The sequence below is a fragment of the Panthera uncia genome, chromosome B4 (assembly GCF_023721935.1).
Source record: "Panthera uncia isolate 11264 chromosome B4, Puncia_PCG_1.0, whole genome shotgun sequence".
In the NCBI taxonomy this organism is placed as follows: domain Eukaryota; kingdom Metazoa; phylum Chordata; class Mammalia; order Carnivora; family Felidae; genus Panthera; species Panthera uncia.
The window spans coordinates 133,445,835-133,471,805 of record NC_064809.1 but is presented as its reverse complement, the minus strand read 5'-3'; the positions used below and the strand labels follow the sequence as shown (position 1 = coordinate 133,471,805).

General features: G+C 60.1%; 2 protein-coding genes across 6 annotated transcripts in view; both read right to left on the bottom strand.

Annotated features, from left to right (window-relative positions):
• Nucleotides 1-15: 15 nt before the first annotated feature.
• On the bottom strand, nt 16-12,476 carry PARVG (parvin gamma). The gene is made up of 8 exons (XM_049626500.1): nt 11,370-12,476; nt 9,589-9,683; nt 7,035-7,099; nt 5,193-5,295; nt 4,369-4,509; nt 3,343-3,458; nt 2,010-2,065; nt 16-719 (listed from the first exon to the last, which is right to left on the bottom strand). Exons 1-8 carry the CDS (start codon nt 11,378-11,380, stop codon nt 464-466), a joined length of 843 nt encoding a protein of 280 aa, XP_049482457.1. The 5' UTR covers nt 11,381-12,476; the 3' UTR covers nt 16-463.
• A 733-nt stretch (nt 12,477-13,209) lies between these two features.
• The window catches only part of PARVB (parvin beta), a 103,345-nt gene continuing 90,583 nt past the window's right edge, over nt 13,210-25,971 (bottom strand). For 2 of the 5 annotated variants that reach the window (XM_049626495.1, XM_049626494.1), the window contains exons 10-13: nt 25,236-25,304; nt 22,232-22,333; nt 17,526-17,598; nt 13,210-16,044 (exon numbers count right to left, since the gene is read on the bottom strand). In XM_049626495.1, coding sequence (XP_049482452.1) covers nt 15,968-16,044; nt 17,526-17,598; nt 22,232-22,333; nt 25,236-25,304 — 321 coding nt within the window. In that variant the 3' untranslated portion in view covers nt 13,210-15,967. Of the gene's footprint in view, nt 16,045-17,255; nt 17,429-17,525; nt 17,599-17,823; nt 17,965-22,231; nt 22,334-25,235; nt 25,305-25,971 lie in introns of those variants that run through there. The other 3 variants (XM_049626497.1, XM_049626499.1, XM_049626496.1) reach the window with 3 other exon arrangements.

Below are 25,971 nucleotides of genomic sequence, written 5' to 3'. Positions count from 1 at the left end.
GGTGGATGGATGGATGGATGGGTAGGTAGATGGATGGATGGATGGACAGATGGATTGGTGAATGGATGGATGGATGGAAGAATACATTGGTGGGTGGGTAGGTGGATGGATGGATGGATGGATGGATGAACAGCCGACTAGGCCAACTGAGTGAATGAATGAAAGAAGAAATGGATGGACCAATCTCTCAATAGGGGAAGATGTCTGTCACAAAAGAAGTGGCCACACCCCTGCACAGTCACTATGGGGCACCCACTCTGGGCTAAACACATTCACAAATCATCTTTTAACCCTCCTCACCAGTCCAAGAGGTGGGTGCCGTTATTAATCTCATTTTACAGATGAGAAAGCTGAGACACAGACAGGTTACGTCACTTGCCCAAGTTCACATGGCTAACAAGAGGACACGTTAGTGTCTGAACCCGGGCCATGCGGCTTCAGAGCCCACACGTTCATAACAACTCTACCATGACCACCGGCGGGAACTGTAAACCTCTCCCTGCCGTTCGAGCAGTATCGTGAGAGGAAACAGCCCGATCCTGGGACGGACTGATGGAGAGAAGAAGGGACAAATGGAGCAGAAGAAGGCTCGAGATACAAGTAGCGGGGGGCAGAGGCAAGAGCAGAGAACACCCAGCAAGTGACCCTTCATCCTCCCGTCTGTTTTAACACACACCCGGTGGGAAAAGTACTCACTGGTAGCTGGGTCCTTGTCTGTGCTAAAGGGACAATTGCAGGGGGGGAGAAAGGTAAACACGTGGTTAAAAAATATCCTCAGACCTGTAGTTTCTTATTACGACAAGACTCAGCACTAGCAAGGTTGACAGAGAAACGGGCGAGCTCCCTTCTTCCCTGCAGTTCGTAAGCAGGCAGGGCTCTTGCGCAGGGCGCGGGCAGAAAGAGGCCCACACCCCACCCTGGAGGCTTCCACACCTAGTTGTGTCTGGATTTTGTCATTTCTGTGGTTGTTGTTTTAGTTCGGGTGGGCGGTATACAAGAAAGCACACAAATTGTACGATTAAGGCGCGTGCGTTTTTTGCACGCACCTGTGTGATCAGCACCCAACAAGATACAGACCCTTCCCGGCACCCCCATGTGCTCTCCCCCCCCCCCCCCCCCCCCCCCCCCCCACCAAAGATCACCCCTGCCCTGATTCCTCCCGCTGTGAACTGGTTTTGCCTATTCTGGGAGCCCGTGTAATGAAATCACGCTCTCTTCTGCGTCTGGCTTCTTTCACTCTGTTTCTCTTGTTCTGAATGGTTTGTCTTCGACCTTGTGTCAAATTTTCCACCCAGCCACACCCCTTCGAAGCAAGGTTCTGGGCCCAAAGCGGGTCAAGCTGTCCCAGGAGGGCCGGGTGGCCCCTGCGACCAAGGCCCTCAACAGGGGACTGGGCTGTGCAGGGTAGAGAGGGCAGCCTGAAACAGAGAGCCAGGCTTTACCTCCAGGAGGGCAGAGGGAAGAGCCCATTAGCCGAGCAACCTGCTTGTCCAGACGCACGAAAGGTAAGCAGCTGGCTGTCGTGGACACCCAAGGACAGAGCCTCCCGCCCCGCACGCACTAGGTGCTCTATAAATGCTGGTGTCTGGTGCCCTTGGCTCCAGCCCTCGGCCACCAGGCTCTGGGAAGCGACATGGCATCGGGGTCCTGTGACCCCAGGTCTAGATTCCTCCTGGCCCACAATGGCTATAGTGTGACCTCATGACAGGGAGCCACAGCTCCTTCTGTCCCCAACTCTGCTTGCTTTTGTGCAGAGGACAAATGAGCTGGTGGGGGGGGGGGGGCATGCCTAACAATCAGAGCCATGCCCTGTGAGGCCCAGCAAGATGAAAAGGCGCCCAGCAGGGCTGAGGGGTCAGGGAGGCCCTCTGGTGGCTGAGAGGAAGTGGCGAGATGTGAGGGTCCCTCCCACAAAGGGCAGGCACATCTGTCCCCAGCTTCAGGCCCTGTTACCCATTCCCCAAATAATATAGCTCGGCCTGTGCTGCAAGCCCTGACTCTCCCCTCACCTGCATTCAGTGAGCTGTTCCACCGACTTCTCTGACTTGAGACCACTTTTGGTGCTCTAAGAGAGAAAAACAGGGAAGAAATTGAGTAATCCCAGAAAACTCGGGGACCCACACCAGCAGCCACTGAAAGACTGTAGTGGCCAGCGCAGCCCCAGAACCCAGCTCACTCTACCTCTTTCCCTCCTCAGGGCGGCTCCTGGACGGTGCTCATCACTGTGGCCTGGCTCAATTGTCTTTCTTGCTCATGAGCCTTGGGCCCCATGAGGATGGGGACAATGTCTGTCTTGTTCCCCAGATATCCCCAGAGTCTCACTCAGTCCCTGGCTCACAGGGAGTCAATAAACATGTGTTGGTCTGAATGACAAATGAATAATGACTGGATGGATGGATGGATGGATGGATGGATGGATGGATTGGTGGGTGGGTAGGTGGGTGGATGGATGGATGGATGGTGGATGGATGGATGGATGGATTGGTGGGTAGATGGATGGATGGATGGATGGTGGGTGGATGGTGGATAGATGGTGGATGGATGAGTGGGTGGATGGGTGGATGGATAGATGAATGGTGAAGGGATAGATGGATGGATGGGTAAATGGATGGGTGGATAGGTAGGTGGATGGATTAATGAATAAGTGAATGAGTGAAGGAATGAAGGAATGAAGTCACCTCTGATTTATATCAGAAGTATAAACAAAGTCATGACACTGCTTAGTGGAGAATTTTAGTCAACAGTTTTGAAAGAAGTAAGAATTATTTCATCTGAGTGAAACGTAAGCTCCAAGACGAGAAGCCCCATGGCTCATCCAGGCACTCAGAAGTTGGGGGAGGGAGTAATGGGGAGCAGGAGAAGGTGAGGGCCCCGTTTGTGATGCTCAGACTCTGCCTGAGGGAGAAGCCATGGGCTCCGGGGACATGGGCTTCAGCACCAGTTGTGCACGTGCTAGAGCAAGGGGACCCTGCAGGTCCCTTTGCTCCCTTGCATGGTCACAGCCATCGTTGGTGAATGAGGGACAACACCGCAGTGGCCCGGGCCAAAACTATGAAGGCTCCTGAAAGGCCATGAACAGATAGATGACCACTTATGGCCCATGTGACCATGTGACCACGTGACCCTATGCCCCCCGCCACCACGGACTCTCAGTATCTCCACCCACAGCTCCAGCCCAGGCCCCTCTGCAGTCCTGGAGGGATGTGCTATATCTTGAGGCTCCTAAGAAAACACCCTGGCTCAGCCCCTCCCCACGCAGCACCCCCTAATCCAGGGTACGGTGATATGGACCCAAGATGCTCAGCCTGTACACAGGGGTCCCCCCAGCACCCAGCCCCGTACCTCCATGGTGATCACCTCCACCTGGACGTTGGTCGGGAGGGGCAGGTCGGGCTGGAAGCGCTTGGCCAGGGCCACGAGGAGATGCAAGGTGGCCAGCAGGTCCTTGTTGAAGATGGCTGGGAGGGGAGAGGGCACAGGTCAGAGCGGAAGGGGCCACCGATACCTGGGGCCACACGGAGGGCTCCATATTGTCCCAACAACCCTCTGAAGACCAAGGAGATCTGCCTCCAGCCTTCTGGAAGGCAGAGGGCTGGAGATACTCATTCGGAACCAAAAATAGCCACCCTGTGCTCTCATCACCCTGCTCTGCGAATACAGCCCACGGGCACAATTCCCCAAGTGGACGGGGCTTTCGACACAGAGACAGCCACTCTTTACAATATTGAGCCGCTCGAGGCCCTACAGTGGGGGCCCCAGTGCAAGAAACCGTTGGCTTCAGATGAGTGTGGCTTAATTCAGGGCCAACGTTACGCCCATCAGTTGTTGAAAGCGGGACGTTAAATGCAGCGGTGAAGGCACGCAACCCAACAAAAACTGGGCTTGAAAACTGTTACATCACCACCTCCCAACCTCGGAGAAGGCACTCAACCCCTTCAGCCTCAGTTTTCTCATCTGGAAGATGGGGGAGGGGGCGGAGATCAGAGTGGGGGCTTTGCTCGCTCCCATTCGCTCCAAAGCAGGCACCGCGGGTTGAGCTTAAATCAATTAACGAAACGAGACCGGTAGCACCCATCTGACGAGATACGTGGGAGCTCGTGGTGCTTGGAACTCAAACAGTAGGGGCCTCATCGACCGCGTTTATGCCGTTACACGGCCGCGGGCTTTGCTGCGGCGACATCTCCGGGGCGCAGAAGCGTGTAGGGCTCTTGGCCCTGAAAGGGGTGCACGACTTTGCACGGGAGGCTCCCCGGAAGCCCCCAGGGTGCCCCCACCCCAGAGGCAGAGGAAACAAGAGGCCGGTGCTGCACAGGGACCCAGGCTCCCCCGCCCTCCCGGGGACCCCGCCCCAGCCGAGGCCCCACATACCGTCCATGCTCCACTTGAGCGGCTGATCTTCTGCCTGCAGGCTGCGGTTGACCGCCTCCAGGACGGCCTCCAGCTTGCGCCTCTGGTTGGGGACCGTGAGAGCCATCTCCTCCACGTCCAGCCGGAGCCCAGTCAGCGTCTCTGAGGGCAGATCGGGAGAGGGCCCAGGAGGGAATCGGGGGGAGAGGCCGAGAAAGGCAGGACAGGGAGGGAGGGGTGAGAACCGTGCCCCCCCCCCAGGCCTCCTCCACCACCACAAGCCCTGTGACCCGAGCGAGCCCCGGCCCTCCGAGCCGCCCTCCACTGGCCCACCTCACCTTGACCTTAGCCTTCTGCTCAGCTACGTGCACTTCCTTTTCGCAAGGCAGGGTGGCCTGGACTCCTAAGCTCAGACCCTGACTCCCCCGCCTTCCCCACTGCAAGACGCTGGACAAGTGACGAGGCCTCTCCGAGCCTCATTTTCCTCATCCATAAAATGGGGATGGTAAGAGGATAGGGTTTTTCTGAGGATTAACCACACCTGCTCCTTGGCAGGTGCTCCGGAAGGGGCTGGCAGGATCGTTCTGTCCAACTACCAAGGGTCCCACAAAGGGCGCTGCTGAGCCAGGCCCCAGGTCAGCTGAGGACCAGAATCGGGCACACCCCTGCCCTCTGGGAGCTCACGGCTTTGTGGGCAGAAGGCAGGTGCGCAGACCAAGCCCGACATCACAACGGCGACGGGGAGGGGGCGGCTGTTGAGGAGTCCACCCCCGGGGCCTGAAGGGGCCAAGGGGGGGGCGGTGTGCTGGGGCCCAGGCCCACGTACCCTGGGAGCAGCCGCTTACGGAAAAGGTGGTGCAAGATGAGCCCGTCGAATATGTCCTCCTCCAGGCTGCGGACCACGATGTGCTCCGGGAGGAGCCTGGCATTGATCCAGTCCATCAGCACCTGAAGACCCCAAGGGGATGGCTGACCGGGGACCACTCCTCGCCGGGTCCCCCACCTGGCTCAGCTCTGACCCGCAAGGCCCTCCTCCCACCTGCCAGCTCCTATACCATCCGTCAAGGCCAGGTCAAACGTCACCTCCTCCGGGAAGCCGTCCCTGCCCTCTCAGTCTGACTTCCCAAAGACCCTCTGCTTCTCTTCAGCAGGAACCTGGGCCCTGGGGCGGGGGGGGGGGGGGGGGTGCTGTTTGTCCTGTGCAAGGTGCTGGTCCCGGAAGGCCGCCATAACAAGTACCTGAGAGCGGGGAGGTGGCCGTGGAACCGGATAATGGGAAGAGTTTTGAAGGCCCTCGACAGGAAAGGCCTGAATTGCCCTGAAGAGGCTGTTGGTAGAAACCTGGATCTAAGTAGGCACTTCTGGGAGAGCCCAGAAGGAGAGGAGGGACGTGACTTTGGAAACACAGAGGAGGCCCCGTGACAAGGGAGGCAGAGACCCGAGTGGCGAGTCTAGGCGCCAAGGGGTGCCAAGGGGCGCCGGAGCCGCCTGACGCCGGGCAAGAGGCCTGGGATGGGTTCCCTCTCGGAACCTCCGGGAGGGACCCACGCTGCCCACACCTCGATCGAGGACTTCCGGCCTACGGGCTGGGAGACCTTCAACTCCCCTTGCTTTAAGCCACCTGGCTCATGGTGCTCCGTGGCACCAGCCCCAGGACACCCACACGGGCTGCTGGGGTCCCGCCTGATCCCCCAGACTCAACGACCGAGGCACACACCCCTGCTCCCCTCTGCACCTCTGCCAGGGCGTCCGTCCCCGCCCGGGTTCAACAGGCCGGGAGCGCGAGAAGCAGAGCCCCGTGCCTTTAAGGGAGCAGCGCCGGCTCCTCCGGACTTGGGAGCCAACCTCCCAGCTACGCCGTCTCTGCACCTGCTCCCGGAGGGGCCCACCCACTTGCTTTCCTTTCTCCTGGCTCACCACCTGCGCCCAAATCCTTCTCAGGGTAAGCTCCAGGAGGAGCCCCAACTAAGACGTGTCGGCACCCCGTCAGGTTTCCAGGAAGGGCCTCTCTTGTTCTCCTCGGGTCCCAGTGCCTGACGGTGGGGAAGGTGGGATGGAGGGAGCCGGGGAACGGGAGGGAGACAGGAAGGGACGGGAAGACGGCCACAGTCTGGGGGGATGGAAGGTGGTGCAGGCCAGGAGGCCTCCCGGGAGGAGGCACCAGAAAGGCCACGTGGAGACTGAAGCAATGAGGCAGACGAAAACGGAGGCCTGAACCTGCCTGGTCCGGCAGGTGCAGCGGCAGCCTCCCAGCCAAGGAGAGACGCGGGGGGCCCGGGTGACTCACCCCCCGTTCTGCCCATTTTGCCAGCTCTCCACTGCCGTGCGCAGCCGAGCAGGGGCAAGTGCACAAGCTCTGGGGCCTGGGTCAAACTCTGCCGGCCGGCCTTGTGTCCCCCCCAGGCCAGGTCGCCCCTCTGAGCCTCCTACTCACTCCACGGGATTCAGGACGGCAGAGCCCTCTCAACCGTCGTGAGGCTTGTGGGGACCACCTACGTAAAGGCACACAGTCGGTGCTCAATAAACGTTCCCTCATGTAGCCATTCGACAGGTCTCCCGGGGACCTGCAGGGTCACCACCCGCCAGGCTGAGGTCAGAGAGGGGAGGAGCGGGACAGACCCCGCCCCAAGGGGACGGAAAGGCTGCCCCCAGAGAAAGCAGGGGGGAGACCGCGGAAGGAGCTGTACCTTCTGCAGCTCTTCAAATTTGGGGTCCCCCCGCGAGGTGGGTGGCAGGTACTTCTTCTTTTCTCCTGGAAGCAGATGACACGCGTGTGGGGTCCCTGCGGGGGGGGCTGGGCAGCCTGGCACCTCGACACCCGGGGAATCGGGTCCTGCTGCATCACACACGTGCCCACACAGATCCACAGACACGGTCACCGATACACACGCACACGCAGATACACAGACACACAGTAGCAGACACACACACACACACACACACACACACACACACACCCTGAGAATCAAACATCTAAAGTGACTCGGTCCTCCCAGACACGCCTCGTCCTCCACACCTCTTTCTTGGCCCGTGCTGTTCCAGCCCCCCCCCCCAATGCCCTTCCCTCTGGTTCCCCTCATGAGCACCAGCTCATCCTCAGGCACAACAATATACACAGTTCGCCTGGAAAACCGTTTCCTGCCTCGAATTCAAACGTTAGCTGGGTGTCCCGGGTTTTACCTGGCAATTCCACCCACGTACTCAAGCAGAGGGGCTCGCACGAGCCCAGGGGCCGGGCACCAGGGGGCCACGGCGGATTTCAGCCCAGTCTGCCTGGCTCCCTGGCACGGGCAGGACGCCGAGACCACCCTGGCTGACCCCTCTGGTCAGCGGCTTCCCGAAGCCTTAGACTCGCAGCACCCACAAATGGCAGGGCCGAGAGGATCTAGTCTCGATGAACATGGGGGAAACTGAGCCACCACGGGGGGCGCTGCCTTGCCCAGGTTCACAAAATGCAACGCCTCTGTCTTCCCACGACGCAGCTGGAGACTTTTCCTAGATGATCTGGAAACCTTCAAGTTCTCCCCGGCCCCGTATCTCCTGACAAGAGGCGGGGACATCTAACACGCTGGGCCCGGGCAGTCTCTGTACCGGTGTGTGGGGAGCGGGTGGGTGGGTGAAAGCCTCCGGTGATACCCCACCCCCACCCCCCGCCAGCTCCTTCCTGGAGCAGGTTTCCTGCCGCTCTGAATCATCCCATGTTCCAGCTGTGCCTGCCAGTACTTTGAGCATTTCTAAATCCACTGCAAAACACAAAATAAATATTTTTTCAAATAACCCAGCCCCACCGCTAACGGCAGTTTTGCTCGTGATGCTTTCCAGCGTTAAACCATCTATAAACAGAGAGCACCAGGCAGTTAAGGAAGTCAGCTTCTCGACTCTGGGCAATGCCCGCCCGGCCCCCAGGGTCTCGCTCGCTGCTCTGGGGTCTCTCGGCCACATCGCCCATCTTAAAATTCAGGCTGTATTCACAGGGTCTAGCTCAAGTTGCATTCTGCTCTTACGTTTCAATGATGTCACACTTTTCCTCCGTCATCATATTTATGTCTTAAAGGTTCCATAAATTCTAGTGAGTTCACTTAACGCCCTTGCTGAGCGGGACATTTGGCTTGCTTCCTGATTCGCCTCTTTTCTGTAACAGGGGGATTGACAGCTTCGGGTACCTGCGTTGTCCTTTCCAAACATCTCCTTGGGAAGGGAGGTTTCAGGGGCAGTGGCCACAAACTCCCCGAGCTCAGAAAACAGACTTGTTAAAAGGGGGACCCACACCCATTGAATTGCCCCGTCCTATGCCCACCCACTTTTTAAAAAACTTTTGGGGGGCGCCTGGGTGGCTCAGTCGGTTGAGCCTCTGACTTCGGCTCAGGTCACGATCTCACGGTTCGTGAGTTTGAGCCCTGCATCGGGCTCTGTGCTGACAGCTCGGAGCCTGGAGCTGCTTCGGATTCCGTGCCTCCCTCTCTCTCTGCCCCAACCCACTCGCATGCTGTCTCTGTCTCTCTCAAATATAAATAAACGTGAAAAAAATTTTTTTCATGTTTATTTATATTTGAGAGGGGGGGCAGAGAGAGGGGGACACAGAATCCAAAGCAGGCTCTAGGCTCTGAGCTATCAGCACAGAGCCCAACACGGGGCTTGAACTCACGGACGTCGTGACCTGAGCCAAAGTCTGAGTCACCCAGGCGCCCTTATGCCCACCCACTATTTAAAGGGACCCACACGAGTGAAGGAAGCAGATCGATAACCCCCATCCCCTGCCAAGTCAGATCTCTGCAGATATCTGCCAGTAGGGCATGGCGGGAGGGGAACCTGAATGCTGGGGCTCCCCTCCTTGGGTTCCCAACCCCAGCTCCACCGCGTTAACGGAGTCCCCTGCCACCGCCACGTTATTCACTGGGCCTCAGTTTCCTCGCGCATACAAGGGAGGCAGGAACGCCTACCCTCAGAGTGATAAACGAGGTACAGCTTGTAGGACGTGCACAGCACGTAGGAGCAGTTAATATCGCGTTACCAGTGTCATCGTCAAACGCGAGATGTGTGGTTATGAGCGGTATGGGGGTACCTGCCAAAGTTTCCAGAAGCGGGGGTGGGAGTTGTCAAGGATAAAGCAGAAGGCATAGGCAGGGGCTGCACAAATCGGGTGTTCAGTTAACAACCTGGGAAGCAAGGCAGGGCCCGGACCTGCCCGCAGACCCGCCCCTCCGCCCTGCGCGGACCCCCAGCCCCACTTGGGCCCGGCACCTTGTGGGAGCTCCTCCTCCGCCGGCCGGCCCACCGCCTTCGGGAGCTGCAGCAGGTTGTACAAGGATTCCGGCTCCATTTCTGCCTTGCCGGCCCTGGGGGATGCAGGGGACAGGGGGGCATCACCATCCGAGGAGCCCCGCGCTGGCTCTGGGCCGTGGTTCCTTTCCGACCATGAGGCACGGGGAGTGGGTGGGGGCTGCCTAGGCAAGGAGACGGGTCTCCCTGATGAGAAGTAGGCCGTGGGGCCCATTCTGGCAGGACGCAGGGGTGGAGGGAGGCCCGCGGCTGAGGGCTTGTCAAGATCCGGGAAACCCTGGAGTTAAGCTCCAGAGGGATGCCCGGGGTGGGCATACGGCAGGGCTGGGTGAGGCGAATCCGCGGATGGGTGACATCTACGGTGCCTGAGTTCCCACGGGGGCAGGGCGAGGGGGGCACTGGGTCCGCCCCTTCCAGGTCCCTGAGCCCGAGACAGGTGGGCACGGAGTGACACCACCAGCCTTCCGATGCGGGGACCACGCTGGCATGGCGGCATCCCCCAGGCTCGGCTGCCAGTCCACGGGGGCCTGGCTCTCGGGGGGCGGCCTGGCCCCTCCTGGCCCGACGTGGAACGAGGCTGTCCACGGTGGGGCTCGGCGGGCTCAGCCTCTCTGCGCTTTGGGGGCCTCACTGCGCACGTCAGCATGGGAGGGGCCGGCACGCGAGGGGTGTGTGTGGCCCCCTTCGTGTGCTCCTTCTGGGCAGGGGCCGGGCGCACCCCACGCGGGACGGGGCCCCTGGAGAAGCCAGCCCGGCCTCCTTCCTGTTGCCCCAGGGCTCACTTCCTCTCCTGCTCAGCCGGCAGCTTTGCCCTCCTCTTCGGCCCCCTGCGTTTCCCCAGCGTTTCGGGCCCCAAAAAGACATGGGGGCCACAGAATGGGGGGCAGCTCCAGCCCTCCCCCTTCCCCCCCCCCCCACCCGGGAAACCTGGCTACAGCAGCGGGACCCAGAGCTGTGGCAAGATGGGGACACTGGCAGGGCCACCCCATCGCCCTAGCAGCCGGCCCGCGGGGAACCTCTGAGGCCCCATCCCGAACAGAAGGATGGGGGAGACCACAGCTGTGGGACCGGTCCTGCCCCCCGAATTCCCAAGCCTCCTTCTGGACAGGATTCGGCTCGAGGGACGTGGCCGGAGAAGAGGAAAGAGCCCTGCCTGGGGGTTAGGAGGAGGCCCGGGTTCCAGGCTTGCTCTTCCTCACCCTACGTGGCTTTGGGCGAATCCCCTCCCTTCCTGGTCCTAAAGGTCTTTACAAGACAGGGCCGGACTCAGAGCTCACCGAAGGCAGTGGAGGGGACACGAGGGGTGTCTGCCCCAGCTCTGTTCAGGGTATCTCCCCTCCCCCGGCAGCCCCTCCCCGCCCTGGGCCTCAGTTTCTTCATCTGAAACGGGGTGGCCTTTCTCCCCCCCCCCCCCCACACCGGATGACGCTCAGGGGAGATGGTGCGGAGAAAGGGAGACTGTCCACCTGGCTACCAGGGAGGTGGGATCGTGCCCTTCTATCTGTCTGGCCCCGGGAGGGAGGAAATGCGCCTCTCTACGCGTGGGTGGCCGGTGGGGGGGGTTGCACAGGGGCTCAGGGCTTTGCTTGGCCCGAGTCCCTCCCTCAGCTAAGGGTGTGTTCTCTGGGGTCGGCCGCCACAAGCCCCCACCCCCGGAGCCCTCCCTCTGCGCCCTCTCGCTCCTGAACATTACAGACGGGCAGAGAGCCCCGAGCCCAGGGCTCCCGGGAGCTGAGACTCACCTGGCTGCCATGAAATGAAGGCCGCGGAGCTCAAATCGTGATCACCGGCTTCCAGAGAAAAGTAAGTTCCTACCCTGGGGGCTGGAGGGGCCGGGGGAGGGCAGGGTCCCCCCACCCCCCACGCTGCTCACTTCCTCTGGGCCTGCGGCTTCCGCAGGGCCTGCTGGGCTGCGTCTGCAGGGAGCTTCCTCCTCGCTGGGCCTCAGGGCCTGGTGCCTCCACGGCCCCGACGGAAAGCTCTGCCCCCGGAGCGCCAACCACCCAGCCACACCTCCGGGCCCTCAGATGCCTCGCAGGAGACGCAGCGTTGCCGTTTCTTCCTTCTCTCCCTCTCCCCTCCCCGCCTCGCAAACCCAGCAGTCCCTCTCGGTCGCCCCATCTCCAAGTGGCAGCACCAGCCAAGCCAGCCACTGAGGCCAGGGAACCCCACCTCCCCGCCACGGGGAGCTGGCGAACTCATGAGCCGTGAGATCACGACTTGAGCTGAAGTCCGACGCTCAGAGGACTGAGCCACCCAGGCGCCCCTTAAGGGCTTTAAGTTTACTGGAACCGGCCTCCGAGGCAGGTACTGTTGTACCTGCTGTCGCTGCTCACAGAGGTACCAGCCTAAGAGGCAGAGGCAGTTTCCAGCATGGTGGGGACGGGCAGCTGCACGCTTGGCTGGGGCAGGTGTGACGGGCACGGCGTGGCCCTGCGTCCCCTGCTTCCCGGGCCAGGTGCACCGCCACGTCCCGGCAGAGATGGCCCATCCACGCTGGGAAACTGAAGCGTGTTGGACAAAGCGCCTCCCGGGGCCGGGTTAAGGGAACACAGAAGAGACGGTGCCACAGCCCAAGACTAGCGACATGAGCGAGTTATCACGACCCCAGGGCCCGACGGGGCAGAGGCCAGAGTGGACACCAGAGCCCAGAGAGAGAGATCCGCCAGCCAGGGGTGTGGTAGAGGGGCCCTCCGACCCCGGTGGCCCCGCAGAGGGGTGGCCCTGGAGTACAGACCCCCCGACCTCGCTCCCTCTCCCGCACGCTCCCTCCTGCCGGGGCCTCCCACCGGCCAAGTCCAAATGGAAGCCAGAGGCAAGGCAGCGCACGGACACAGTCCGGGAGGCCAGTGCGGAAAACGCTGGAGAGGCCAGTGCGGAAAACGCTGGAGAGGCATCTGGAGAGGCGGACGGCAAGTATCCGGCTCGAAATTGAAACCGCGGGGCAGCAGCCACTCAGCAGCCTCCTGGTCACGGCAGGACGGCCGGCACCACGGTGCGGTTCGAAGCGTCCTCCGTGGGGGTCCGTCCCCAGCCTGCCGCGCCAGCCTTCCCATGGCTCTGGGGCCACCTCATTTCCTGCGTTCGATTCCTTTCTGCCTCGAGCAACTACAGCGGCCCCAGTTACAGGCAACCGAACCTGGATTAAGGAAGGTGGCTCTTTAGGGAGGGAAACTGGAGGGACGTTCCCACCGTGGAAAGCGAGGGAGAACTAACCAGCCAGCAGTCACATGGGAACAAAGCGGGTTTGGACCAGGCAATTCTCTGAAGCCTGGGTTCTTTGGGGCGGCAATCGGGGATTCTTTTCGAGGCGCCCGAATCACCCCATGACTTCTGCAGGGAAGGCTCACAGCAGGGCCAGCGTGGAGCACGAGCCCTTGGCCACCGCCGAGGGTCACCCGGGTCCCTCGCCCTGCAGCGTTAAGGACACCACCCCCTGAGACAGCGCCGCTGTCCAGCAGGCCTGGTCCGATCGGAAGCTCCTGGAGCTTGTGCGTCCCAGCCCCCAGCACCGGGCCGGCGCGAACCGATGACCCCTAAGCGCAGGAGAGAAAAACCAGACACAAGCAGCGGACGGCCCCACGCTCTCGAGTTCTTTATTGGAATAAATAACAGCACACTGTTGCACTTCCCGGCACCCTCCTGACCGAGCCTCCGGCTTAGGACAGATCAGGTTTGCATAGAGGGTGCTGGCCAGCGGCACTCAGGAAAAGCCTCAGCTTCCCGCGGCCAGCCAGGCGGGCAGCATAACAGCACAGCCAGGGTTTTAGCGGCTTTTCTGTAATATCCAGAAACCCAAAACAGACATGGGCTTAAAACAATTAAAAAGACTGTGAAACACGGGCACACGAAGGGGCTGAAAAAAGCATCTGGTTCCTTTAAATCACAGCTCTCTGTCACATGCAGTTAGGACACTGGGGCACACAGGGCTCGGCCGACAGGATACCCCGCGGTTGTCACAAGGGAAACGAAGCTGCAGGCGGCTTCCCCGTGGCCGGCGGAGGACGCGAACAAAAGCCACTCGGAGAAGGATCAAAGGTGACCAACTCACCACCCCCGCCCGACCCCGCACTCGGGCCCCGGAGACCCTGAGCCATCGCCCCTCGGGCGCAAACGAGCTGGCTTTTCCTTAGTTCCTGTGGAGGGGCCTCCTTCATGGAAACACAATTCACTGAAAATGTGGGTCACTTGAGGAAGGGTTCTAGAACTTTCCGGGATTAAGGAAAGTTGCTTCTGCTGCCCAAGTCACCCCAAGAAGATGCCCCAGTGTGGCCAATGGGGCTGATCAGAGGAGGGGGGACCGTCCCCAGAGGTGGCCCTGCCCTCCGCCTCACATCTGCACCCCCCCCCACCACCGTGCAAATGTCCAGGCCATGCTTTCAATTCCGATTCTCACTGGACGGGGAAGGGAGGGAAATGAGGTGCACACAGCTCCAGGGCCCCTTACAGGTGTGCGCAAGGCACACCCACAGCCCTGATCCAACTCGAATAAAACCAGTTTGGAGAGATGACATCTTTTGCCGGACCCACGACCTTCAGCAGTCAGCACTGTGAGGCCAAGGTGCCTGTTCATAGTTGACCCGGATCTTAGTATCCCTCTTACCCTCTGACCAGAAACACACAGGGCTTGAAGAGGGCTCGTCGCCTGGGAACGCGGAGCCCCCCTGCCTTCCAGGGCAATTTCCTTCTTTTTGTGGTGCAGAGCCTGTCTGGGCTGAAAACCCCGAGGACATGTTCTTTCCAAATCCGTGTCCCCACTCCTACCCCCTTTCGGCCCCCTGGGCCCCCAGGGATCACCCTCACCAAGCCTGCCTGTGAACGGGGCCGGACGACTGGTCTCCACAGCTTTCAGGATGCTGGCATTCTAGGCGTGTAATGAAGTCAGCACGGAACCTTCCAGCCTTGGCTATTTTGTCAACGTGGATCTTTAATGTCACTGCATCCGTAGGAACCACGGTAATACTGTTTTAATTATTTCTTTCCCCCATTGGGAAACCACCTCCATCAAAACGGCGATTCTGAAACTAGCCCCAGCCTGGAAGCAGCGGGCCTGAGCCAGAATATTAAGCCGTTTTGTGAGCCGTGAGCACTGGCATTCGATTTAGTAGGACACAACAGCTCGACGGTGCCTACGGACAGCAGCACGGCCCTATTTCTCTCCTGAGCCAAGGTGGACAGGGGAGGAGGGCGGGTGGCACCAAGCGACCAGCGGGAGAGGCCAGCAGGGTTCTAGAAAGCCACACTCGGGAGGAGGGGGAGGAGCACTTCATATCCCCCCATTAAGGCCTGAACAGTGTCCCCTGGAATCTGTACGTTGAAGCTCTCACCCCGAGTACCTCAAAATGTCACTGTATTTGGAGACAGGGTCTATACAGAGGTCCGTATGTTAACATGAGGTCACATGGGGGGGCCCTAATCCATTATGACTGGTGTCCTTATAAGAGATCAGGACGCAGACACTCATAGGGACGACGACACGAGGACCCAGGGGGAGGACGGCCATCTATAAGCCAACACCGTGATGCCGGGACTTCTGGCCTCCAGAGCTGGGAGATCACCCATTTCTGCTGCCTAAGCCCCCTGCCTGTGGCACCTTGTTCTAGAAGCCCCTGGCAAGCTGATAGACTCCCCTTTCTAGAAGTTTGAGAAACGCATCTATTCCCAAACAGGGCCTCTGAGATGGATCGAGCAACATTTTAGGTGTACCTCCTAACACAACCCATTTGGCTGTCCCAAAAAAAAAAAAAAAAAAAAAAAAGAACAAGAAGAAATACGGAAATAGCCTCAGCAAACCCTTCCTCCCACACCACGGCAGCGGGTCATCTGGGTCTTAGATGTTCATGCAAAAAGTGAATGAAAGAACACTGGTCAGGAAGCAGAACACGGCACAGGCCCTCCTGTTCCATCGAAAGCTTCTGGGACTTTAAAAGCAGTTTTTAAAACCGTAAAATGCTTTCTACGGGAAAGGTCTCGCTTCCACGGAGATTCCCCCAGAACGGTCCAGCTGAGTCTCGGCTCGGGGACAGCTACTGATGCTGTTCTCATCGCCCGGGGCGGTTCATCGCTGGGTCCAGAGGATCGCAGGGTGCCCCTCCCACGGGCTGGGAGGTGTGGGTGCGACCGGGGCACCGGAGGAGCCACAAACAAGACAGGAGCGCAGAACCCCGGATTCGCAAGGGTCCTGCCCGCTGCAGAGTTACAGGAGCTACACAAGGGAGTTTAAGAGCAACGACCCGAAAAGGCCGGGTGGAGTGGGGGTGGGGGCGGGGATAACCCTGGCTCGGAGGGGGAGCCAGCGGGCCTCCCCGCCCTGCACAGGGGTTTCCGCCGCTCTCCGAGGTCACTCTAGGTTCTTATACTTGGTGAACAGGTTGTAAAGGACCCTCAGTGTGGACTTGAGATCCAGGTTTACCACGTCTGCGGAAGGAAACAGAAACCATGGGCGGGGTGAGGACACCTGAGCCCGAGTGCCAGCACACAGGAGCACACGGGGCAGCTGTCGCGTCCACAGCGGAGCACCTTGGCTTAAAGACCGACAGCCACCACACCCGGGACGCCCTGGGCAGCGCCGTCCCGAGACACAGACTGCCACAGGGGCCCCCAGGCCACCTGCCCTCTCAGTGAGCACCTGGGATGGCCGGGACAGAGTCTGCAGCGAGGCCGGTCTGGGGACCAGTGGCGTCCACGTGGTGCGGGGTCTCCAACAGCCGAGGATGCTTACTGGGTCCAACACCCACGGGCCATCCGGTGCCAGGACCGGCGGTGGGCATTCTGGGGCAGGGCGGGGTGGGGCTGCTACTCCATCCTGCCCCCTCGAGGTCAGGCAACGGGGCCGGGGGTAGCCCACGGCAGGACCCTCGGAGGATCCGACAGCCTACTAAGTCTAGGCTGCCTTCTTTGGTGGGAAAGGGACCGGTCCTCCTGGATGTTGGGCACCTGGGTGTTCTCACTTGCCCTGTGACCTCAGACAAGTGACATCCCTGCTCTGGGCCCCAGTCCTGTTCCCCTGTAGAACTGGCAGGGGATGCAAAAGCCCCTTGTCGGGCCAGAGCACGATCACCTTGCCTTCCCCCTGCAGGGACTCAACCCCAGAAGCAAAAATAGCATCTCTTACGGAAGGCAGGCTGAGGGGCTGCCGTGAGCCAACAGCTGTCCTTACACGGAGTCCCAGAGCGTTTCCAAGCCCAGCTTGTCAGAGCAGGAGGCAAGCGCAGGGCGCTGGCATAACCCTCCCCGCCACCCCCCCACCCCGCCTTCCCGTTTGGCACAGGAGACCAAGACTCGCAGAGGAGAAACGGCCTGCCCGCCGGTTCACCCTCAGAATGAACTCAGGGGCTCCCACCGACACCCGGGGCTCCCAGGGTCTCCCCGGTCCTGAGGCCTCGGCCCCGGCACCCTCCCACCGCCGGCCACGGCTGCAGCGACGGGAGGTCAGGAGCCACCGAGCCGGAGGCGGCCAACAGGCCCGATGCCCTCTGTGAACGGGCAGGTCCGAGGAAGGCACCAGGCCCGCTCCTGGTCCCCCAGGCTGCCTGCTCAGGTGGCCACACCACCGGCTCCCCGGGCCTCCCTGCGGCTATTCAGACCCCCACACGGCATGATCGCGCCTCGTCCCTGTTCACAAGCCCTGCCCTTTGCCGGCCGTCAGGGACATCAACCCAACAGTCATCTGACTGCAGCAAGCTTTTAATATCCTTTCAAGGCAGGAAAGAGCATCTTCAGCTTGAGCGCTGGCACCCACAGGGGGACAAAGGTCCTGAGGCTCGTGGGCGGAGGCCACGCCCTCCAAGTCAAGGGGCTGCTAAAAACCAGCACAGTCCTCCGGGTCCTGGTCCCCAAAGCTAAGAGCCCGGGGGGCACCGGGGCTGGGGTAGGCAGGGCCGGGGGCAGGGCATTACCTTCAGGGCGAGCCTTGGGGGTCTTGAGGCCTCCGTCCAGCATCAGCTCAAAGGCAAACGCCACGTTGTGGACCTGCCCAGGAAGCAAGGGCAGGGGTCAGGCTCTGCAGCCGCTCCCAGGCCCGCCCGCTGCCCGCTGCTTCTCTTCTGAAAGGACGAGGTGGGAACAAACGCGGCCAGAGGGAGCCCTGGAGTTGGCACATCCACTGGGACCCAAGCGGTCCAGTGCAGGGCACGGGTGGGCAGGGGCAGGGCATGGGGTGGGCGGGGGAGCAGGGAAGGGTGGAGATGTTTACTAGATGGTTCTCACTGCCCTCACCAGTGATCAGAGGCAGCTCAGAGGTGCAGGGGGGCAAGGCACAAAACCCGCCCTCAAGGGCTCGGGCGTCCCCAAGGGCCGGCTCTGCTGAGGGCCACACGATGAGAAGTGGCAGTGACCCTGTTTTAGAAATGAGGCTCAGAGAGGACAAGTCACGTCCCAGAGGCCCTCAGCCCTGCACACCGAGCGGCCACCCACCACGTGCCGGGAGGGCCTCACACACGGAGCCTGTGTGCGTAGCCGGGCAGGACACGGGCCTCGGGGGCAGCGGTGGCCCAGGCACTGGGCAGGCACTGGGGACGCTGCTGGGACTGACGCCAGCACAATGCTGGCTGCAGGTGACAGGCAGTGGGGCTCCCTGGTGCTGGCCTCCACCTGCTGGATGTCACAGGAAGGCGGACCCCGCCCCCAGCCCCCCCCACACGTGGAATCTTCCCGAAATGAAAAGGCCCCACTCGGCCCCGCAAGGACGCTGAAAGCTTGTGTTCTGCTAACATGTCGTGAAGAGATTGAAAATAACACCCTGTCTGCTGTGTTTATCCACCCGGATCACAGAGACGCAGGGTGACCAAAGCACAGCCAGCCGTCTCCCGAGCGCAAAGGTTGTTAGAGATCGGACGAGGGGGCACCAAAAATAAAACACAGAGCAGAGTCAGAGCTGGAAAGGACCGCGGGGCTCTGAGTAATCAAACATCCTTTCCACAGTAACACCTTCAGGATTTCAGTGTAAATGAACCAGAAACATGAGCATTTTACTTAGTTTTAATAATTAACCAGGAAAAAGATGTGTGACAAAATAACCCTCAGCTGGCAAACGCACAGCAGCTGAGCGTACCGCGGAGGGGCCTCTAGGGCCCCCCAGCAGCACTGGCAGGCGGAGGGGCCCAGGTCGGGACGGGCCCGATGTGTAGGGGACAGGCCGTTCACACCCAGGGCTGGGCGGGGCTGCAAATGGCCAAATGGAGGGGGCCGGAGGGTCCCCGGCCATTCCCGAGGCCTTCGGAAAAGGCCAAACAGGAAGGCCAGGTAGGATGTCGGACGCCCAGCCCGAGGTGCACGGAGCCGGCCCGGAGGAGGGCTGTGGGCTACGTCCCGGCCACTTTGCGAAGGAGGCCCCGGGGCTGAGATGGGTTAGGAGGCCCGTGCCAAGCGAGGCTCAGGGCTGGACGAGTCGGAGGCAGGATTCAGATCTGTGCCCCTTCCCACGCTGGCCGGCACCGTCCAGCCCACCTACTCCACACGGGCACAACAGGCTTGGGGTCGCGACGGAGACAGGGTGGCAGAGAGGGAGAGACAGGAAGAAGACTTGGGCCTGGAAGGCTCCTCGATCGGCCCGACTCGGGACATCTTCTCACGGCCTCTTCCAGGCCCGAGGGTCCTTCCTGAGCAGAAGCCGGGAACGAACAAGACGAGTGTCCCCGTTTGCCACACAGCGGGACCTGACCCGAGACTCCGAGAGAGAGAGAGAGAGAGAGAGAGAGAGAGAGAGAGAGAGACAGCTCCTCGAAAGTGCTCCTGCAGAGAGCAGTTCCCGCCCAGACCCCCTTCCCTGCAGCTACTGGGCTCAGCAGGGCAAGTTTCCTCCCGCTTCCTTCTCAGTCTGAGGAAACTGCCAGACAGGAAGTCACCAGCACTCTACTCTCGTCTCAGCCACGCCATCGCCTCCACTAACCTTTCCTACCTGCAGAGAAGCGACCCCCTGAGCCCGGGCCCCCCGGAACGGGGCAGACAGAAAAGCTAACAGCTCTCCAGGCCCAAGGGGACCAGGCCCCACGCCGTGTCCCAAAGCCCCATGCTGCCCCTGGGAGCCCTCCACACAGCCAGGACACCCCGCAATCCTTTCTCACTGCAATTCAAAGGATTTTTGAAAACCTGGCCAAGTGACAGAGGAATAGAAGGTTCCAGAATAGGAGTGGGCTCTTCCAGCTCTGCCCTGCTGACTGTGTGAGCCTGGGCTGCGTCTCAGCCCTTTTGAGATTCTGTTTCCTTGTCCAGAGGGAGAGAATCAGATGGGGGGACAGAAGGAAAGGAGCACTCTGAGAACTCCTGTTAACAACCACCACTGGATCTCCAGGATGCACTGCAGTCCCCACAGAAAGGGATGCCGTGGAGTCTTCCAGAAAGACAACTGATGGGCGCAGGGTACTCAGCGAAGTGGCTACCTTACACAGAGTAAGATCTATCTTACACAGAGTAAGATCATAGAACACAAAGGGGCGCCTGGGTGGCTCAGTTAAGCATCTGACTCTGGCTCAGGTCACGATCTCGCGGTCCGTGAGTTCGAGCCCCGCGTCGGGCTCTGTGCTGACACCTCAGAGCCTGGAGCTGCTTCGGATTCTGTGTCTCCCTCTCTGTCTGCCCCTCCCGCCGCTCACACTCTGTCTCTGTCTCTCTCTCTCTAAAAAATAAACATTCAAACAATTAAAAAACAACAACAACAAAAAGCCACTGGTCGCACCGACGGCTCAGTTCAAAGGGTACTGTTTGTGTGCAGAAGCCTAGGGCGTCTGAGCCGTCTGGTCTCGTGTTTTAAAATCCAGTACGACTGTTTAAAAACACAGGTCCTCACTCTGCTTGGGGAGAGCAGCCCTTGATACATCTCTCATTTTGCTCACTGAACCATAGCGCCCCCGTCCTGGAAATACAGAGTTGCTACATTCTCAGGGTTGGAGCAAACGCGCCCCCCAGAGTCCGGGCCCCCAGAGGATACTTTGTGGGTGGTCCCCCAGCAGCCCCGCCCCACCTGCCCATCTACACGCAGTGCTGGAGAGCTTGGGTGTGCGGACCAGCCTAGAGCGAGTTCAGGTCTATGCCGTGGGAGACACCCCTGCCCGTGAGCTGGTCCTGATGACCAGGAGGCTAATAAAGACAGCGAGCGCACAAAGAACTTGCCAGTGGCTGCCGTGGTGACCATCACTCCCCAGGAGGAGCAGGGAGAGGATCCGGGGGAGGGCAGGGGTGCCAGAGAAGAATCCACCAGAATCCCAGCATCCTCCCCAAGGTGGGCTCCAGCTGCCCACAGAGCTGCGTCCAGGGCCGCCCCCCCCCCTCCTTGAGGGGGAAGGGGCTCCCGCCGGACGCTGTCCCCTGACACAGCCTTCCCCTCACGGCTCTCACGCACGGGCGAAGGCGGTCGGTCACTGGGGCCTCTCACGCCTCCCAGGCCAGGCCAGCAACCAACAAAAACTCTCCTCTGTTTCAAAGGGAATAAGACCGGGGCCGGGGAGATGGTGCCCCGGCCGTTTGCACAGCCTCAGCTCGGAAAGAAGCCCGGTTCCAGCCACTTGGCTCAATTAACCACGCGTGCCAGCATCGTTATGAACCTGAACAAAGAAAGAAACGCGTCTGCGACCAGCCACGTCGGGCCTGGGAACGCAGGAGCCTCTTCAGCAAGTGATCTGCGCGCTCGTTTCTGGACCAACAGCACAGACACCCTTGTTTCCTGCTGGGAGCTCTGCTCGCTCCCTCTTGCTCGTGCTGTCTCCGTTCAGCGCGGCTCAAACGTTCCAGGACCTCTCTGCTCTGCTCTGAGTCCGTCTCGGCAGCAAGGCAGGAACAACATTCGGCCGCGAGCGAACGGCCTGCAAGGTGGCCAGAAGCACGCGGACTGATGAGCCCCGGCCCCACCGTCGGATGTTTCCCTGGCTGCCGTCACCCGCTCGCGCTGTCCGCCTCTCTGACTCACGGGTCTAGCGCTTTGGGAAAATAAGACGACAGATGCCTGGGAGTCCAAAGCAATCTGAACGGCCCCGCAAGCCAAGTTTCGCAAGGCAACGCACGAGCCGCTGTCTGGAGGGGCTGAACTTCAGGAAGCCCTGAGCAGGAGGCAAAAACGCCTGGCCGCAAACAGCAGTGACACAGGGGACGCGGTGGCCCACGCTCACGGGTTGGGCCCCTTTTTCTGTCATCTTAGAGAAAGAAAGCGCGAGGCGGGGAGAGGGGCGGAGGGAGAGGGGCGAATCCCAAGCAGCCTCCACGCTCGCACGGACTCTAACGCGGGGCTCAATCCCACGACCCTGGGATCGTGACCTGAGCCGGAATCAAGAGTCAGACGCTCAACTGACCGAGCCCCCCCCAGGTGCCCCAAAGGTTAGGCCCTTGGACCCAAACGATCCTATTTGGGGAATTTTCCTAGAAAACAATCCACAAGGACGGACACACACTCACACACGTTCGAGATGCCCCTCCCTATTATTTTAATGGGGAAAAAGCAGAAAAGCAAGTTAACTGCCTAGGAACAGGGAGCCGGGGGACAGCGGTGCCCGAGCCACCCCGTGGGACCTTGAGCCCCCACTGAAAACGGCACCTGGGAAGCAGCTGGGACCAGAGGTGCCCTGGTAACGAGCACATTCCCGGGCCACTCTGAGGACGGCGACCACACACGTACCTTCTGGTCGAAGCTGTCTGGGGTCAGGTAGAAGTTGTGCAGGGGGACAAAGTAGTCCTCCAGGAGGCCCATGAGCAGCACCAGATAGACACCATCTGCGAACTGCAGAGAAGCACTCGGTGAGGTTTCGGGGCCGTACACGGGGTGGGCGAACCTTCCACACGCGTTCAAGAGAAGGAAGACGTCTTAAGGGAAGAGCTCCGTCCCTCGTTCGGGCCGGAACCCGCCATCAGGGGAAGGCCCCGGGCGCAGAGCGTCTGGCTCGGGACTGACGGGGCCGTGCAGGTGTCTGGGGCTGTAGCACGTCCACGCGGTCAGGGCCACGGCGCTAGAAACGGACGGCCCGGCTGCTAGACCCCCCCCCCCCCACCGCTGCCCCTGGGGGAACAGTGCCCCCCATCTCTCAGGGTTGGCATGCAGACGAGAGGGCGGGCCGGGAGGCCCCGGCAGGGGTGAGCGCTCCACAAGAGTCGGCCGCCGCCGTGACCCACCCGTGAGGGGCGGGGGGCCCTACGCTTTGGCGTGGGGTTTGCTGCCCCGTTCCGCCCGCTCACCTTGGCAGCTGACGGAACACCTTCTTCTAGCTGTGCTCACGGTGCCAGACAAGGCTTTCCCACGCTCGAGCCCCGGTGACGAAGAGCTCCCGTGTGTCCATCTACGTGGGCACCTAGCCGGGCCCTGCACGCCGGTGCCACTGGGTCGGGCTGCGGCCCTCACTCCAGATCCCCACCCGGCCCCTCTCCCTGCCACCCGGCCCAGCAGCACCTGTCCCCACAGCAGGGGGACCGGGCGTCTAGAACAAAAGACCCCCCTCTCTGGCAGACAGCCCTCTCCCACCCCAATAAGCCAGGGAGCAGCTCCAGCTTTGAAAGAGAAAGCAGCGGAGACCAGTGAGGGCGGGGGGACAAGAGAGGCACAGGAGGTCCCGGGGGGAGGGGGGGAGGGGGGTCTTGGCCATCCCCACAGAGGACAGAGATGGCGTCTCTGAAGGGTCGAGACCTGCTGGGTCCCCTGCAGGGCCAGTCCCTGTGAGGACCCCAGCCTCCGGGTGTCTGAGCCTGTGCTGTCCCGACAGGCCACGACACCCATTGGAACGAGACACTTCTTTGTTTGAATGTTGCGGACTCATCCTCTTTCACGGCGGGAAAATACACATAACGTGAAATCTGCCATTTTGACCGCGTCTCAGCGGCACGGAGTCCGTTCACACCGCGTGCGACCATCACGGCCGTCTGTTCCCGGAACTCACGTCATCGTGTGAGACGTAAGTTCCTAAATTTCAACTGTTTTCAAGTTTATTTATTTATTTTCAGAGAGGCAGAGGCAGCACGAGTGCGGGAGGGGCAGAGAGAGCGAGGGAGAGACAGAGAATCGCAAGCCGGCTCCAGGCTCTGAGCCGTCAGCACAGAGCCCGACGCGGGGCTCGAACTCACGGACCGCGAGATCGTGACAAACCACATCACAAGAGAGCCGCACAGTATGATATGTTTTTGTTTAAAAAAAAAAACATTTATGCGTTAAGAGCCATCTGGAAGAATACACATCAACCGTGAACTGTGGTTAGTGAGGTCTGGAGACGATGAAGGGGGCAGACGGGGAGGGACAAAGGATGACGTGTTAGGACCCTTCGGGACTGCTGATGGGCCGAACAGCAAGGACTGAGAGGCGAGGGGTGCAATGTCCGTAAACTGCAACGACAACGAATGTCTCTGCAAACAGCGCGCAAATAAACACACTCATTAGAAACGGACCGTTTGGCTTTCCCATACGGACCCGCACTGTCCACGATCAGCCAGCCGTGCAGAGAAAAGGTCCGGAACGAAACCCTCAGCACAGCGATCTCTGGGTGTCGGGATTAGGAGTGATTTTTATTTGCTTTGCTTATCTGTGTTTTCAGACATTCTACAATGAACCTGAATTACTTTTTTAATTAGGAAAGCAAATGAGAAAAGGTAAAGAAACAGACAGGAACGGAGGGAGGCAATCACCCAGGGGTTTAAGAGGATCAGCGGTGGGCGGGAGGAATCTGTACCGAGAACTTTACAAAGACTCCACAAATTCAAGCACCCAGCTAATCCTGGGAAAATTATATTTTGTGCTTAATGCCTGCTGAGTCCCCGAAACATATTTTCGCTATGTGATTAGCTCCGAGGAGGTGGGGGAGTATATTTTATACACTTCCTGCAGAAGCCATATTTTGTGCACAGTCACTGGACGGGTATTCAGTGAGCACTTGCTCAAGAAGGATGGTGATGGAGAACAGAAGCGGGGGGTGGGGGATGGAATGTTCTAAACCGAAAAACCTGCACGTGCAAATGCCCTTCGGCGGGGGGGGGGGGGGGGGGGGGGGGGGTGGCAACTCAGAGGGTGTTACGGGTTGAATTGTGCGTCCCTAAATGATGTGCTGGGAGTCCTAACCCGTAGAACCCGTGAACATGACCTTATTTGGAAATAGTCGCTACTAAAGTAACTTGAGTTAAAGATGAGGTCACTAGAATGGGCCCTAATCCAACATAACCCGTGTCCTTACTAAAAGGGGAAATCTGGACACACAGACGTGCACACGGGGGGGACACCATGTGACAATGAAGGCAGAGATCCATAACCCGACGGGGTGAGGCATCTATAACCCGACGGAAGCCACGAATCACGAGCAGCCCCGCCGGGCAGCCGGGGAGAGGCCTGGCACAGAGCCCCCCTCACAGCCTCAGGAGGAAGCAACCCTCCCCACGTTGATCTGGGGCGTCCAGCCTCCAGGACCGTGAGGACGTAAATGTCTCAGGTAGAAGCCACTCAGTCTGGGGCTCTTTCTCCCAGCAGCCCCAGGAAATTAGGACAGAGGCCCCGAGAGAAGGCCACAGCGGCGGGGGCCAGCTCTTCCGGCTGTGGGGTGGGCATTCCTTGCAGACGAACAAGACGGCACGGGCCTTGCTCACGTGGCCCACCCGGGATCCGAAAACTGGCCGAAAACGGGGACACATGCTTCAACCCAAACACTGCTCACCTGGGTCTCTAGTTCCGTCACCTCCAAATTCAGCTTGTTCAAGTGCTTGTTCACAAATGTGATGAGAGACTGTCAAGGCAGAGAGAGAGACAGGAACCGTGAGCAAGAGATGTACCTCCCGTCCAACGGGACGGCCGTGACACTGGCCGTCACTGGCTTTGTAAGACGCTTCCCTAATCCGTTTGCTACAATGAAAGGCTCATGTGGGAAATGATACGTTCTTACAGCGACCCTCAGTTTTAATGGAATAAAGCCTAAATCTATCCCAGCTGGAGAAGAAAACTCACATCTCTATCCACCAGCCCCCCGCCCAGCCCCCCCCCCCCCCCACACACACACGTAGTTAACAATCCTCGAGAAGAATCCTCAGCGCCCTTCAGAAGGATAACACCGTCAGGGGAAGATGATTACGTTTTTAAATGTATCCTAGATGTGACCTCGAACGACCAAAGGCTGAGAGGGGTCACACTCGTCCGTTTCAGGACACTTCAGTAAGCTTGATCACCGGGAGGCAGGGCCACCGACTTCTCGCCAGCAAACATTTACAACATGTCACCTGTCACTTTTCTCAGCCAGCAAATCCCAACGCCGATGGGGACTCAACACCAGCCCCACCCCAGACACGATGCCACGTCCTCATCTGTGCTCCCCAGATTTACTGAGCAGCCGCTACGTGCCAGGCACTTTGGCGCTGGGGACACGAACACCGTAAGACGGGGGGGGGGGGGGGGGGGGG